Here is a 15818-nt window from a genome sequence, read left to right as displayed (position 1 = left end):
CCGAAAAAACTAACTGCAAAAAAAACACACAGAAATATCACTTTTATATCCTTGTTCAAAAGATAACATCACAAGTTCTTTAAAATTAACATAATACAGTCAAAAAAGAAAAAGAAAATACCGTATACCCCACCCTCCACCTCACATTCACACACAAAAACTCACTGAAAAACTAAAACAAACTACCGTATTTTCCGGACTATAAGTCGCACCGGAGTATAAGTCGCACCAGCCAAAAAATGCATAATAGAGAAGAAAAAAACATATATAAGTTGCACTGGAGTATGAAATACGGTTGCAAGTGTGAAAATAACAAATAATATCACATATAAGTCACTCCGGAGTATCAGAATAAGTATAAGTATATGAGTATAAGTCGCACCCCGGCCAAAACTATGAAAAAAGGTGCGACTTGTAGACCGGAAAATACGGTAAATAACACTGATACACCAGAAGAAAACAAACGATTTGGAAACGCCCACCTCTCATTTGTCTTTTAATCTGTTCTTCCAGATGACCCAGGCTCTCAGGAGAACGGCGTTATTCGAACACACCAGTACAGCTCCCTCGCTGCTCCGTCATCTCCTTCGGACCAGGACGAGGGCTTCTCCACTTACTTTGAGGAGAAAGTGCGCATTCCCGAAGATGGCGACCAGGTACGGCCCGAGTCTTTGCATTAGCGCCGCGCCATTCAAACACGCATTCTGTCACGTCTCGTTTTTTTTTTTTTTTTTTTTTTTTTTTGCAGCCGTTTAGTTTCCGAAAGCTGTGGGCGTTCACCGGACCCGGGTTCTTGATGAGTATCGCTTATCTCGATCCGGGGAACATCGAGTCTGACCTGCAGTCTGGAGCCAAAGCAGGTTTTAAGGTATTTCCAGTTTGATTTGGTCGTTTTGTACTTCTAGTGTATGGTATTTGAAACGCTTTGAACATACAACGGAAAGAAAATGCTTGACTCGGACTAGATTCACCAAGAGCGACAGCAATAAAAGAGATGGACAGTAATGGTCAAAGGTCAAAGTTAATGAAACCATCGTCAGACTGTCCCTTAAATGATTAAACTGCACATTTTGACAGAACTGTACACTACACACTAAGTTCAATGACAATTTTAGCACAACAAACAGCAAAAAAACTTTTTTTTCCATCATTATTGTCGAGCTGCTTTACTTTGGCATTTCATGTTTAAATATTAAGATGTTGTTGATACATTTGAAACCGCGCGCCAGTCGGACCTTCCCACATCAGGATTTGTGTTGGCACATCTACTGGCCGCAGTTACCATAGGGGGAGAAACACAAAAGCTAGTCATTAAACCGAAATGTTCACGTTAAAGTTATGTTCTGCTGATGATTTATGGACTTAGAAACAGAAGGAACTTGCTTTTTTGATGCTGGAACAATGTTAGAACGGGGATAAAAGTTCAAAAAAGTAAATTTAGCATCTTATTAGTTATCATATTTTAGCCTCTGTAAGGAAAAAGCGTGTAAATCTGTCAAATGGATGACTTTGGTTTTGTTAAGCTACTTTACTGCTTTACTTTCTTACACTATGGACATTGCTTTAGCCCATGTTATAATTTATATCCCTACATAACAACCTCCATAAATCGTGTTCTCCTCCTCCTCCCCAGCTCCTGTGGGTGCTCCTCGTGGCCACCATCATCGGCCTCCTGCTGCAGCGGTTGGCGGCGCGTCTCGGGGTCGTTACGGGGATGCACTTGGCCGAAGTCTGCAACCGCCAATATCCAATCGTGAGCGCGGTGGCCGTTACGCGCATGTCGCCTTTAACGCATCTTTTTTCCCCCATATATTTTATTTATTTTCTGCCCAGGTTCCACGGATAATCCTGTGGTTGATGGTGGAGTTGGCGATTATTGGCTCGGACATGCAGGAGGTGATCGGTTGTGCCATAGCGCTCAACCTTCTCTCTGTGGGCAGGTAGCACTCTAGAAAATCTTAAAATCTAAAAAAACAAAAACATTGTTATCTAGGCTTAATCGCAATTTATGTACATTTAGTATCTTTACATTGTCTTTAGGGAGAAATTAAAGCTGCGTACTTCTTCTAAGAATTCACGCTTCACTCCGATTGGTTTAAAGGACATATTTTGTAGCGTCATTGGCCTTTAAACTTGCTCTGGAGTACCTGTACTTTGGCATCCCGTGTTTTTGAACTCAAGATAATCTACTGAAAGCACACAGGACTTTATATGTTGGGCGTTCCCTCGTCAGGAATTTTATTGGCAGCAGAGAGAATTACCATCACGTGAAAAAAAACAAAAGCGTCACACTAATGTCAGCAGGCTGATTGATGACGATAATGTATGAACTTAAAAACTATACCTATGATTTCACAAATCGGGGAAATTTGGAACAGGGTATTTTCTGAGGCTCACAGGGAGAGGACTTAAAGCGCCTAAATGAAGTGAAATATAACCACAGGTATGTTTATGATGCACAAAATATAAAAACATTTACACAATTACAAGTTAAACAGGATCTACAGATAAAATGCCGGTGAAAACTTTCAATAAACAATCAATAAGATTAAGACATGCATAAAAACACACTTACATACAAAATTGGATAAAATTCTACAAAGCAAGAGCTCTGGCATTGTGGGTAATTTTTAACCAGTGCTTTGAATTAATCAAAAGCCATAAAATCATTCAATATAAAAAGTCTCTGGGTTTTGTTCCACAAACGGGGAGCTAAAAGACTTTTTCTGATCTCTGTGTTGACTCGATGCAACTTTAATTTGAAAATGTCCTGAGATCTCAGTTGATGAATATTTGATCTGGTGAGTCGGAAAAGTGCTGGTTAAACGCATCACAATCAGATTTTTTCATTGTCAAACTAATTGACTCTTTATTCATTTCATTTGGTAAAGAGGGAGCAGAATTGCAATGAGGATTTAACCGTTTGCCAAACATTTGGAGAATTGTTCTATGATTCAGTGAAAGTATTGACTTAACGCTCAAAAAAGTAATAGTTGCACAATATGTGTCCTTTAATCCACCAGGGCCTAGGAGCGGGTGCTTTGAACTGTCAGTGTTGGAGTCGATTAGACATAGAAGTACTAGAAGTATTTGATTATTTCACCACTGGCACCTATGGCCCAGCTCTCGCCTGCACCTTTTAAAGCACCTTTAAAGCTAACTTCTTGCCGGGACAATCACATTTCTTCTCATGATTTATCTTTCCACTTCAGGATCCCACTGTGGGCAGGCGTCCTGATCACCATCACAGACACATTTGTTTTCCTCTTCTTAGATAAATATGGTAAGTCTCTGAGTTAAACCTTCTGAGATGTCGATCAGTGCGTCACAGTAGCAGTTTTTAAATGACGTGTCAAAAAAGAATTAAATCGATTTCCAGGCTTAGAAAGAACATGTGTAACTAATATCCACAACACAGGATTTCCACACAACAGAGTCAAAAAGGCATACAAGCACCAAAGGAATATATGGCAGTACATGATCACGTTGTAGTTTTAAGTATATTCAAAATGCACAGTATGAGTGAGAACAAAAGAAAATACAGCTCTTGTATTCTGAATTCAAATACAGCACTAAACTACTAATGTACAACATACGAAAAATTAAAGAATTCTGAATATCCTTTCCAACACTGAGGATTTTCCCACTTTTGAGGATATATTGTAAATAAAAATGGCTTCTACGTCTATTCAATCAATGATATTTTAACCAATCCAGGCAGTTTGTTCTACTGCTATAATTAAAATTCTCTTGACCCACTTTTTTCTTTCAGGTCTGAGAAAACTTGAAGCTTTCTTTGGATTCCTCATCACTGTAATGGCAATAAGTTTTGGTTACGAGGTGAGTGCTTGTCAGTGCTCAAATGTGTTCTCATTTTGAAGTTTCCTTACACATTTCATGATTTTTAAATGTTACGAGACGCATTGTACCCACGTCTGGATCCGCCTCGGTGCAAAAATTGACTGACGCGCGCTGAAAAATAACATTAAAACGGCCCTGCAGACTCATCCAGACGTCCGCTGAGCGCGCATTGTCCGTGCAGCATCCACGCGCCGCATTTCTGCTCTAATGTCACACGGACAAATTACTACGTCTCATACATACTTACGTCCAGGCAATGTGCACGACTCGGACTTCCTTTGTGTGTGCGAGCTGTGAGCGGGAGGCAGCGCGCCGCACACGCCCCGAGACAGAGCAGCATCCGAGTGTTCCCAACAAGTAATTCTGGCCAATCATTTCACCAAACTGCTGTAAAGCCACAGAAACGCTTGCTAAAAAAGGACTTTCAATGTCACACTAAAGAATGCCTCTGATTTATTTCATGGTTCATTTCACGTCGTCCTGGTAACAACAAGTCTGCCTGCTGCTTATCCACATCACTGGCCTCATCCTCGCAGTGCACCCCGCACTCACTTTTTGGTCTGTTTTATTTTGCTGTTTTTTTGTCCCTGAGACCGACACAAACCTTTTCATTATTTTAAGAATCGGGATGAATTGAACCGCACGTCCCGAAACAAACTGATCCGTCAGATTCCTGAACTTTTGCCCCCCTTTAAGGATCGCTGCCTGATATGTCCCACCCACTCACAGTATTTCTCCTCTCCCTCTCTGTTGTCTCAGTACGTTTTGGTGAAGCCTGACCAGGGAGAACTCTTGAAGGGCATGTTTTTGCCGTACTGCTCCGGCTGCGGCACCTTGCAGCTGGAGCAGGCCGTGGGCATCGTCGGAGCAGTGATCATGCCGCACAACATTTACCTCCACTCGGCTCTAGTCAAGGTGAGTTTAGTTAAGTCTTTATTTGTCAGGGACCGTGTACAAGATTTAGCTACTGCTACTTTCCATCTGCGGCAGGTGAATACATAATAACAGTAATGAAAGTACACATCTCTTTACAATTACATGTTACATTTCCTTATTAACATTCGCTCAATAAAACACACCATGCAACAAATCCATTTCTATCCATCCATTTTCTACTGCCTGTTCCCTTTCGGGGTCGCGGGTGACTGGAGCCTATCCCAGTGACTTCGGGCCTTGGGCGGGGTACACCCTGGACAGTGGCCAACTTGTCGCAGGGACAACACAGAGACACAGACATTACAGACAGTTCACTCTCACATTCATTCACCAATTTAGAGTCACCAATTTTGCGTCCAAACACATGCATGTGTTTGGACGGTGGGAGGAAGCCGGAGAACCCGCGGTAACACGGGGAGACTCCACCCAGAGAGATCATGTGATGTTGGTCTGGCCCGGGAATCGAACCCACGATCTCCTTCTTGGGAGGCAAGAGCGCTAACCGCCTTTGCCACCGTGCACCCCAAAAATTTCTAATTTTTACTAAATTAGCTCAGACAGATAAAAAATACAACTAAAATCTAACTTGGCTGATGTTGTTAATTATCTAGGATGTGCTTTTTCAAGTTTCGAGTGAAGTTATGAATATCTACAGACATTTTCAGACCGTCTGGAAGTTGATTCCACTTTTGTAACATCTAAAACATTTCGCTTTGTACCAGTAAATAAAATTTTCAATAGAGTGAATTAATGACAAGGTCTTAACAATAATGACAAGGTCTTAACTGTAGCAGCTCTTAGACTTTAGACTTGTGTAGAATCCAGATGAAATTGGTTTTAAAAGTTGGTATTAAGTTCTGATAATTTCCATGTTTTAGTTGAAAAACAAATTTAGTCATCAAATAATAATAATGATACGTTTTCTGGACAATACAATGTTGTTCTATGGATCAGAAAGAGCAGTAGTTACATCAAAATGACACCGGAAACGTGTGAAATCAGTAGTTTGTTTTTTTAAGACAAAATAATTCCAACTAAAATCTTTATAGTAGTTTAAACTTCTACAAACATGTTCTGAAATTCATGTATTTATTGGTTTAGCTATTCCTTTTCCACTGTTCTCTCAAATTTAAATGTAAAAAAGTAACACATTTTCCACTCTGACCTTTTCATTTCAGTTATTTCTTTCCTTTTCTTTTACATGTTTTTAGTCCAGAGATGTGGACCGCAAAAACAAGAGGGAAGTAAAAGAAGCCAACAAGTATTTCTTCATCGAGTCCAGCGTGGCTCTGTTCATCTCCTTCCTCATCAACGTGTTTGTGGTGGCCGTTTTCGCACAGGCGTTTTACGGCAAGACAAACGAAGACGTGGTGAGTGCGAGGAGCCGTTCTCCCTTTGGCCGCTGTGGCGTTCCTGGTGTAACGTACGCTTATTACATTTGTTCTTCTGCAGATTAAAGTGTGCAATGAAACGGGAAGTCCTCACACAGACCTGTTCCCTCCCAATGGGACTCTGGAGGTGGACATCTACAAAGGGGTGAGTATCTGGAGGATCAATACTGGATCAATACTGTTACTTCAGTTAAAAACATGAATATGTTTTGGCTAAAACGAGCTATGAAAGGAATTTACTTTTTACTGACCAGCAGTGCTAAGAAACTGTATTTCAATTTTGCACGATATTATTTTGACTGACCTATTAAACACGTAATTACTAAAAAATGGTCAGAATACACGCCTCTTGTCACCTGGAGTCAAACTCAAAGTACCGTACAATCAGATGACCAATCAGTTCATTTGTCATTTGTCATTTAGAACAAACTCAAACATCTCCCACGTTCAGAGTTTTGTGCTTTGCTCATTGATTCTTCAGAAAGTTATTTTTTTTGCCTTTCATTTTTACTCGTAAACGACCATGCATGTCCCTGATTGGCTAATCCGCCTGTCAATCACGCCCATCTGAGCTCAGACAGATTAAAGCGTGACCAGAGTAATATCGATCTGTATAAAAATACTCTGTTATCGTTATGGATTTTCTTGGCAACAGTGAAATATCCCTAGACAGTTTATTGATATTTGATATATTAGCCTATAGTTACAAACACATTTCTCCTATTCATCTTATTTATGCGATTGAGCCTGCAATAGGCGACACATTAAAAACAGCCCTGTGTTAAACCACAGCAGCAGATCTGTTCTCTCTTCAGCAGCAGATCTGTTCTCTCTTCAGCAGCAGATCTGTTCTCTCTCTTTCAGCAGCAGATCTGTTCTCTCTTCAGCAGCAGATCTGTTCTCTCTTCAGCAGCAGATCTGTTCTCTCTCTTTCAGCAGCAGATCTGTTCTCTCTTCTTCAGCAGCAGATCTGTTGTACTAAAGTTGTTCATAAACTGTCTCTGCTTGCCCCAGGGCGTGGTGTTGGGCTGCTTCTTCGGTCCAGCTGCTCTCTACATCTGGGCCATTGGGATCCTCGCTGCAGGACAGAGCTCCACCATGACAGGGACCTACTCCGGACAGTTTGTTATGGAGGTAATTATTGACTTTACAAACGTGTGACAATTCAAATGAAAGGCAAATTCTGACCTGTACAGTGAACTAAAGTTAAGCTAATATTCAATCGTCTGATTCTCGGCTAACAAAGATGTCTCCCTCCTTCAGGGCTTCCTGGACTTGCACTGGTCTCGTTTCGCCCGAGTGCTGCTCACCCGCTCCATCGCCATCACTCCCACTCTCCTCGTCGCCATTTTCCAGGACGTTCAGCATTTAACAGGAATGAACGACTTCCTCAATGTCCTCCAGAGCATGCAGGTGCGAGAAAGTCACCGGACACTGATCTCGGCCTCATGAAGCCAACTGTTTTAATCTGAAGGTTGGATTTGTGTAAAGAGCAGGTAGTTTAAAGGGCATATGACAGGTTTTTACCATTTTCTAATTAAGATTTTATTTGGTCTATTTATACTTTGTACATATGAATTATAGTTTTACACCAATCGAGCAAGTATTTGTGGAGAAAATGACAGGAAGTGACATCACACTAGGGATATCCATTCAAATCCATTCCATCCGGTCAAAGTTTATGCATAATTTACACAAAGAAACATATTTTTTGACTCTCTAAACATTTATTCAACTATATATTTTTATTCGTCAAATTAACAATTCAATCAACAATTGTGACATTAGATGAGTTTTTGACCAGTGTTTGCTAGTAATTTCCTAGTGTGATATCATCAATTACAAACAGGAAGTGAAATTATAAATCTAATATACATATTTTAAGTAAATTTTTGTGTAACGCCCAAAATCATAACCACAGTTGCATTAAGAACACAACAAAATGTCCAGTGAAAACAGAATAAACGCACATAATGGTTTTAAATATCTGTTGTGCAGCTTCCGTTTGCTCTGATCCCGATCCTGACCTTCACCAGCGCCACCGCCATCATGAACGACTTTGCAAACGGATTGTGAGTTCCAGAGATTTGAGTGCATTTGTGTTTTTATATATTCGCTGCGTCACCCTCAACGCTCGTCCTCTGTTTTCCAGGCCGTGGAAGATCGGCGGCGGCGTCCTGACCCTCATTGTCTGCGCCATAAACATGTATTTCGTGGTGGTTTACGTGACCGCTCTGAACAGCCTCTCTCTGTACATTCTGGCGGCGCTGCTCTCTGTAGCCTACCTCTGCTTCGTGGGATATCTGGTGAGTCGTTTGTGATATTTTGGACATTTCAAATTGCAATATCGATCGAAAACGGCGTCGCAAAAAGAAACGAGACCGCTGACTTTTGACTACGGAAAGCGACGGATCGTTAATGTTTTAGAGAGGAATATAATAAAACTCCTAGAAATTGAAATTAAATGGAAAAAATAAATAACAAATAAAAAAACAAATCAGAGAACAAGATGAGTACAGAGCTGGGAGTGAGTAAAAGGGGAAGGAAATCTTGACAGCTTGAGAATAAAGATTGAGCAAACATGCATGAATCACTTTAAATACATTAAAGCCTCACTGCAAGAAGGTCCCAAGTCTGTAAAGTACTTCCCAAGTTAAATTAATCACAATAACTCAAATGCCTAAACCACTGTACTGTACGTGTCAGTTCTGATTAGTTATTATTCTGCCCTTTCATGAAATAAGAGTAACAATATACATTTTGCTTTTCAAAGTCTTTATGACGGGTTAAACTTCTCATTTCACTTAAATGTAGATTTTACTAAACATTTTGCCCGTTTGTCCCCATTTTTACTGTTTTTGTAAAGTTTATAATTTGTACTTCCTGGTTGGACATGAGCATATGACACAGGTAGATGTAATTCCACAACTGTTAACTAGCAACCCAACTGTAAACAAGAGCCAAAATCCATATAAATGTTATAATATGGCAGACAAACAATACCATATGACACTTTAATTTTTCCAAGCCGTCAGAAACGTGTCAGTTAAGTGTAAATTGTCTTGTGTTTTCAATGGCACGTCGCACACTGATGACCTCACAGAGGGAGTCCATTTTAGGACTCTGCGAAAATTACAACAAAAAAACATTAAAATTACAGGAATTGGAGCAAACAGCAACTTAACAGAAGTAAAACTATGATGAGTATTTACCACAGGTTCTACACCACCAAACTGAGTCACAATTAGGAAAAGCGTCATGTGGACTTTAAACGTGTGTGTGCGCTCTCTCTCGTGTGTTTAGGTGTGGCACTGCTTGGTGGCTCTGGGAGTGGCGTGTCTGGACTTCAGGAGCCGGGTAAGACATTCAGCGCTGGTCGAGGAGCAGACTGAGGGCGGCTCGTAACGCTGCGCCAAACGACCGTCGCCTCCTCCACAAACTCCGGACACAAACACGCTCTGCTCGCCACTGTTTTCTCTGAGCTCCAAAAGTGCACCAGCGTCTCAGACTCTGAACTAGGACTGGGCAGTGGCAATTAATCAGCCATTGATCCAATTATCCCATAATTTGCTCATATTTAATGGCAAGCTGTTTTTTTTTGGTTGTTGTTTTGTTTCGTTTTCATCAGGTCTACAATTGTGTGGCCATAACAGCTTTCCGTTCAGACTACAGAGGAATGAATCATATTATTTTGTGTTAAATGAGAGTGGAGGGAAGTTATCACAACATTCTACCTTTTCTTTGTTCATGAACCTTAAAGTGTGTATACGATTTTCTAATTTGGACTTTATCTGGTGTATTTATACCTGTTGAAAATATAAATTATTATTATATAAATTAAAAACACAGTATTAGGAGAACAAAGTGGTGCCATGTTGCCCAGTCCTAGTCTAAAGTGGTTGTAACTGTAATTTTACTATTCACGAGGAGAACCACATAACCCAAACTAATAATGGAAATAACCAAGATTTTCTACACTTATCAGACCAGCCATTTCTACGAGAATTTTAACACAACGTGCATCACCAGCTTTTTGATAGAAACTGCTTTTTTCCCCAGTTATTATTGTTATATCAGGCCATTCTGTGTTCCTGACAGTTCCTCAGTTTAGGAGTAATCATTGAAAGCCGATCCAACGTGAAGCTATTGCAATACAACTGACCATGAATTCTCTTGCCTAGTCATAGATGTTTAAAGTTTCACCGTGTAACTTTTCTACTTTGAAGTGTGTCTTTTTAAACATATCGATTTTGCATTTATTTAATCGCAGCCGTTTTCGTTGCAAAAAAAAAAACCAAAAACATTCCAGGCACAGCTGTAATATCTCCACGGAAACGAGCACGCGGCTGATGCTCGGCCAGAAAAGTTACACAATGCACTTTAATATGTGTTACTTTTTCGTGATGTCAAGCTTGGAAAATATGAATATTATTTAAGGGTTTTAGTTCTCAGTCCACTCAATATCAAAGTGTGTCAAAAAAAAAAAAAAATTGTCGGATTTGGAATTTTAAATGTCCTTGAATCTTTTGTTTATTTATTTTTTCGGTTTGATTTTCCAACAACACCTGTTTTCCTTGTGTTTTTCCTCCCTTAAAAGAAAACAAAAAAAACTCCAAAACAAAAACATCACCTTTTTTTTTTTTAATTCTACTCAACGCATAGATTTTCAAGACCTAAACATTCTGAGTAAGAAATTCACCTGTGTTTAATATTCAAAATCAGGTGAAACAAATTCTCTTTTTTGTTTCCCTTTGGTTAACATCGAGCAGCGCAAAGTTTGATCTCGTTCCTTTACTTTCTGTGTTCTTTGCTGTCGGCATATTGAAGATATCGAACGACGTGTTTGTAACGATGAATGGTGTAGTACTGACACGCCATATACGACTTTACATATACATTTTGTCAAACGTTCAATGATCTAAGTGAAGGCACATTTCTACATTTACATTTTTACGCACAAAATTGCTCTTAATGTGACGGAGGTTATTTCTCACCTCAGACTCCCGTGTTGAAGTATTTAAAGGTGCACTGTGTAACTTCTTTTGTAGACGGTCTCCATGGCCTCTTTAGGGATTTAGTATTTAAAAAAGAACACACGTAATGACAACTTTTCTTTGGTGATATTCATGTCGTTTATCCGCGCTTCTTGCCAGTAAAATGTAAAGGTGGATATTGCAACTTAAAGTCAGTTAGCCTTTTAGCCTGAATGCCAGTTTTGCACACTAATTTAATCTAAAATAAAACGCCAAAGGGTTTACACACTCAACAATGACTTTTAACTTTGCTTTGACGTCTCGTAAATGCGGTTGATGTGTTCGTACCAGCCGACACCCGCGGGATTAACGCTAACGGCTACAGAGCTCGAGATAAGATAAGATAAGATATTCCTTTATTGTCCCACATGGGGAAATTTCATTGGTGCAACGCAGGTAGATACAGAGGTAGATGCAGAAGAACAGATCACTTATAGGAAGTCTGAAAAACACTTTCAGTAGAAGATCTCCTATAAATAAATAAAAACTCCCATAGACAAATAAATAAATAAATACATAAATACCATTGCATGTGATCACGACAGTAATTGCACATGAATATGTGTCACGACAGCACATAGATTGCACATGAATTTCACAGTAATTGCACAGTAATTGCACATATGACAGAATGTCATATGTGCATGAGATGGAACGACAAAGTCAAACAAAAGATCTGTGGAGAAGCTCAGTTAGAATACATGTTTTGAGCAATAAAAGCACCTGATTTGAAATTGAATAAAAGTCCTAGGTCATTCCTTTTAACTACAGAAAAGTTACATGGTTCTCCTTTAACACCTGTAGCAAATGCATCCCTCACCAAACTCAAAGCTGTAAACACAAAGCATAAATGTGTCTGCTTTTTACTGATTTAAAATGGCACCAATTTTGTGCAGAATAAAAATAACAACTGTGAACTAAGACATTTGTTGCGTTTTCTGTGTAGTTAGTGGAGCGGCATCTTAAACTCTATCATCAAACTTAAAAGATCTAGTTCTAAAAATCTAAAACTGATTTATTGCCGGGGTGCACGGTGGCAAAGGCGTTTAGCGCTCTTGCCTCCCAAGAAGGAGATCATGGGTTTGATTCCCGGACTAGACCAACATCACATGATCTCTCTGGGTGGAGTCTGCATGTTCTCCCCGTGTTACCGTGGGTTCTCTCCGGGTTCTCCGGCTCCTCCCACCGTCCAAACACATGCATGTGTCAGGTAGAATTGGTGACTCTAAATTGGCCCTAGTGAATGAATGTGAGCGTGAACTGTCTGTCATGTCTGTGTCTCTGTGTCAGCCCTGCGACAAGTTGGCCACTGTCCTAAGGCCCAAAGTCACTGGGATAGGCTCCAGTCACCCGCGACCCCAAAAGGGAACAAGCGGTAGAAAATGGATGGATGGATGGATGATTTATTGCCACAGGTCGAGCTCACGGTACTTCCAGTTTTTCTTTACATTTTCAGGATTGAGGGAAAGTTTGGATATTGTTGTCAAAGGTGAGCCGCAAAATCGATTCGATGTTAAATTATATTATTAGTACAATCATCTTCAAATCATCCGTCTGTGTTTTTGTCGTCATGATGAGCTCTCTGTTGTGTGTTCTGTGGCGTTTATTGTCACTAATGTTGCTGCTTTTGAAATTCGTATCTAAAACCGCCGATTCCTGTTCAAATGTTGTGTATGATATTCTGAATCATGCGTTTACTTGAAACTAAACCTAAATTGAGACTAAACTTGGGACGGAATGACCTGTGTGATCCTTAATCCTCGTTCGCTTGATCCAAAACGTCTCATAAAACCTCTCCATTCTGTCGACTTCTACCAATCAAGTGTTACTAATCGTTCGGCTGCTTCCGGACGAGAGCCGGGCAGAACAGAGTCTGAATCGGGACCGGGCCGAGCGTAAACCGCTGCGCCTCTCATTGTTTTTTTGTAATAAATGTTGTCAAGACGGTGATTCTCGGCAGGCGTTTAGTATCGGAGGTTGTGAGTTGACGCGTCTTTCTTTTCTTACAGATGCCGACATCGTATTGTCGCCACGGTGACGGTTACCTGCTCGACAACATGGACATGGGAGTCACGGACACGGGAGTCACGGACACGGGAGTCACGGACACGGGAGTCACGGACACGGGAGTCACGGACACGGGAGTCACGGACAGATGACTACAAACCAAGTCAAACAAATGAGACTGTAAAAAGAGTCTCCTGGACCTTGAGCTAAACACACTGCCATAACGTCATCAAGAAGCCTACTAGTACTACTACTGTTACTGCTATTACTTTGTTACTATTACTTCAAAAACTCTTCTACAACTATAACTGCTATATTACTATTACTACTTCTACTATTTTTATTATTGCTACTACTACTACTCTTCTACTATTACCGCTACTTTGTGCTATTACCATTTCTACTTCAAATATACTTCTACAGCTCTTATAGTTACTCAGAGGTGTGCCCTCGGGTGGACTATTTTTTTTACTTTTGATTCCTTTTCGTGTGATAAAAGGAACTCTGGAGGTTAAACATAAAAATAAAGCTGTGACCCGCTTATTTCAAGCCAAATCAACCGCTCTGGGATGAATCGGGCTCAGTTGTACACACACACATTTAAATAATGAATTTTATATGGATTATGCCAGGACGTTCTTAGTTTATTACAAATCCCTAAAACTCATCTTTAGTTCAATTAACGTAGGCTTTTAAAGAGGAATTTTCAAAACCTAAAACACACCTAAACTAGTGTGAATAAAACATCCCTCAGCTTCAGTTTGAATTGGGACTTAATTTAGTCAGGAAAAAGAGGCCTTAAGATCTGATCTATAATTTGAATTTCATATAATTGGAAGGACAATATTATTAACTAATCTGTTATTTTCAGAGGATAGAAACAAAAGGAGGGAGCGGGAAACACACATGCTGAAATAATGTCATATTGTCAACCCTTTGTCTCCCGTAGCGACAGAAGAGAAACCGCTGAGTCTGTTTCATTGTCAAATACATCAAGTATACAGTCTGACAACTGCTCAGAGAAATCTTTAACAGAGTTCTACCACCTCTGCTGCTACTACGGTCAAACTACTACGACTCACTCTTTGTACTACTTTGACTTTACTACTACTTTACATCGTGCCGTTATAGCAACGGGCAGCTGCAGTAAATGGTGATGTGTTTTTGTGTTTTGAGCTGAGAACAACGCGTGACTTGTACGATCTTCTACCTCCACTGAGGCTGCGCTCACTTGTGGTTTGGTCCTGGTTTAAGTTCACTTCAGTTCAGTTTGGTTTAGTTTAGTTTAATTCTGATGTAGACTCTGTTCTGGTCTGGTCCTGATTTAATCCCAGACTAGTCCCACTGTTGATGTGAAAGCAGCTCAAGCACCAAAGCTTTGGGAGCCAGTATGATCAAAACCATGAAGAAAATCAAATTGGCTTATGCTAATGTTGACAAAGGTGACAAAACACTTAATTTTATATAAACGCCTGAAATGTAATTGTTAAAAAACGTTAAAATACCAGCACATATAACAGCATCCAGCACAACGCATTGTAGAGAGCAAAGGTCTATTTTACATGGGCTTTCACGTAATAGTGCCTTAGTCCTTGTTTTTAAATGTTTTACTAACACAATCAAAGTAGATTAACTTTGAGTGTATTTATTCCTAAACCTGATATTATGCTGTAGAATTTTCCTAATAATTCATAAAGTGTCAAAAATTGTATTGTCCAAAATGGCCCACAAACATTTTGCTTTGTCTGTTTTATGTCTACATTTGTGCCTTGTTTATGTTGGGCCTATATTTGAACTTTAGCTCCTAAATATATTTCATCATATTTAAACAATACTTGCTATCGTCAGTTTTAAGGGGGAAATAGCACTTGACTTCCATGTACAATCCAAATATCTATGGCATTGTTTGTTTTTTCATACTTTTCATATCCAAATGTCAATCGACTCATTCCTTTTGGTGAAATATTTGCTGCTCTGAAATGTCGAGCTTTAAAACACTGAGCACTTAAAACTTTGAAATCATGCTTTTCACATTGAGGAACATATTTTAAATAATAGAAAAGATGGTCATGTTTATTATGATTTGATATTGCTGTAAAGTGTGTACATTCGAAAAGTCATAGTACTCTTTGCTTATTTAAACTTGTATTGCCATTGTAAGAGTTGTGTGATATTTTAAGACATTGACATTTGCATAAAAATGACGTTGACATAAAAACTCTGGCTCTGTATTTGAAACGAACGTAGCGGCTCGGTGTTTAGCACTCGCATCACAACAAGAAGGTCCTGGCTTTGATTCCCAGGCGGCGTGGGGCCTTTCTGTGTGGAGTTTGCATGTTCTTCCCGTGTCTGCGTAGGTTTCCTGCCCACTAAAAACCTGTACAATAGGCTCCTCCCCTCTGAGGCCAGGACTCTCCTGAAAGAGATGCCACGTCTCAGTGGGTTAAATAAAGGTCAATAAATAAAGCTTTAATTAATGGAAAGTAATGAATGCTTTAAAAGTAGGAGCGTCTTCTGCCACGGTAACGGAAGTTTGAGCCCACTAAATACAAATATTTATATTATATTTATAAGTCCCATTTTTTTCATT

At 39.8% G+C, this 15818-nt stretch overlaps 1 protein-coding gene across 1 annotated transcript; it reads left to right on the top strand.

Moving 5' to 3' along the window:
• Positions 1-513: 513 nt before the first annotated feature.
• Positions 514-13458, top strand: LOC140365947 (natural resistance-associated macrophage protein 2-like). The gene is made up of 15 exons (XM_072452570.1): positions 514-656; positions 749-868; positions 1634-1753; positions 1834-1940; positions 3213-3283; positions 3773-3840; positions 4621-4776; positions 6009-6167; positions 6250-6333; positions 7203-7322; positions 7452-7601; positions 8187-8260; positions 8341-8494; positions 9492-9545; positions 13231-13458. Exons 2-15 carry the CDS (start codon positions 797-799, stop codon positions 13378-13380), a joined length of 1539 nt encoding a protein of 512 aa, XP_072308671.1. The 5' UTR covers positions 514-656; positions 749-796; the 3' UTR covers positions 13381-13458.
• Positions 13459-15818: the final 2360 nt, after the last annotated feature.

This window comes from Eucyclogobius newberryi, unplaced genomic scaffold, assembly GCF_026437365.1.
Source record: "Eucyclogobius newberryi isolate DKJ021-1_F unplaced genomic scaffold, fEucNew1.0.hap1 SCAF_19, whole genome shotgun sequence".
Taxonomy (NCBI): Eukaryota; Metazoa; Chordata; class Actinopteri; order Gobiiformes; family Gobiidae; genus Eucyclogobius; species Eucyclogobius newberryi.
Note: the sequence above shows the minus strand (reverse complement) of the source record. Positions and strands in the feature narration are given on the sequence as shown.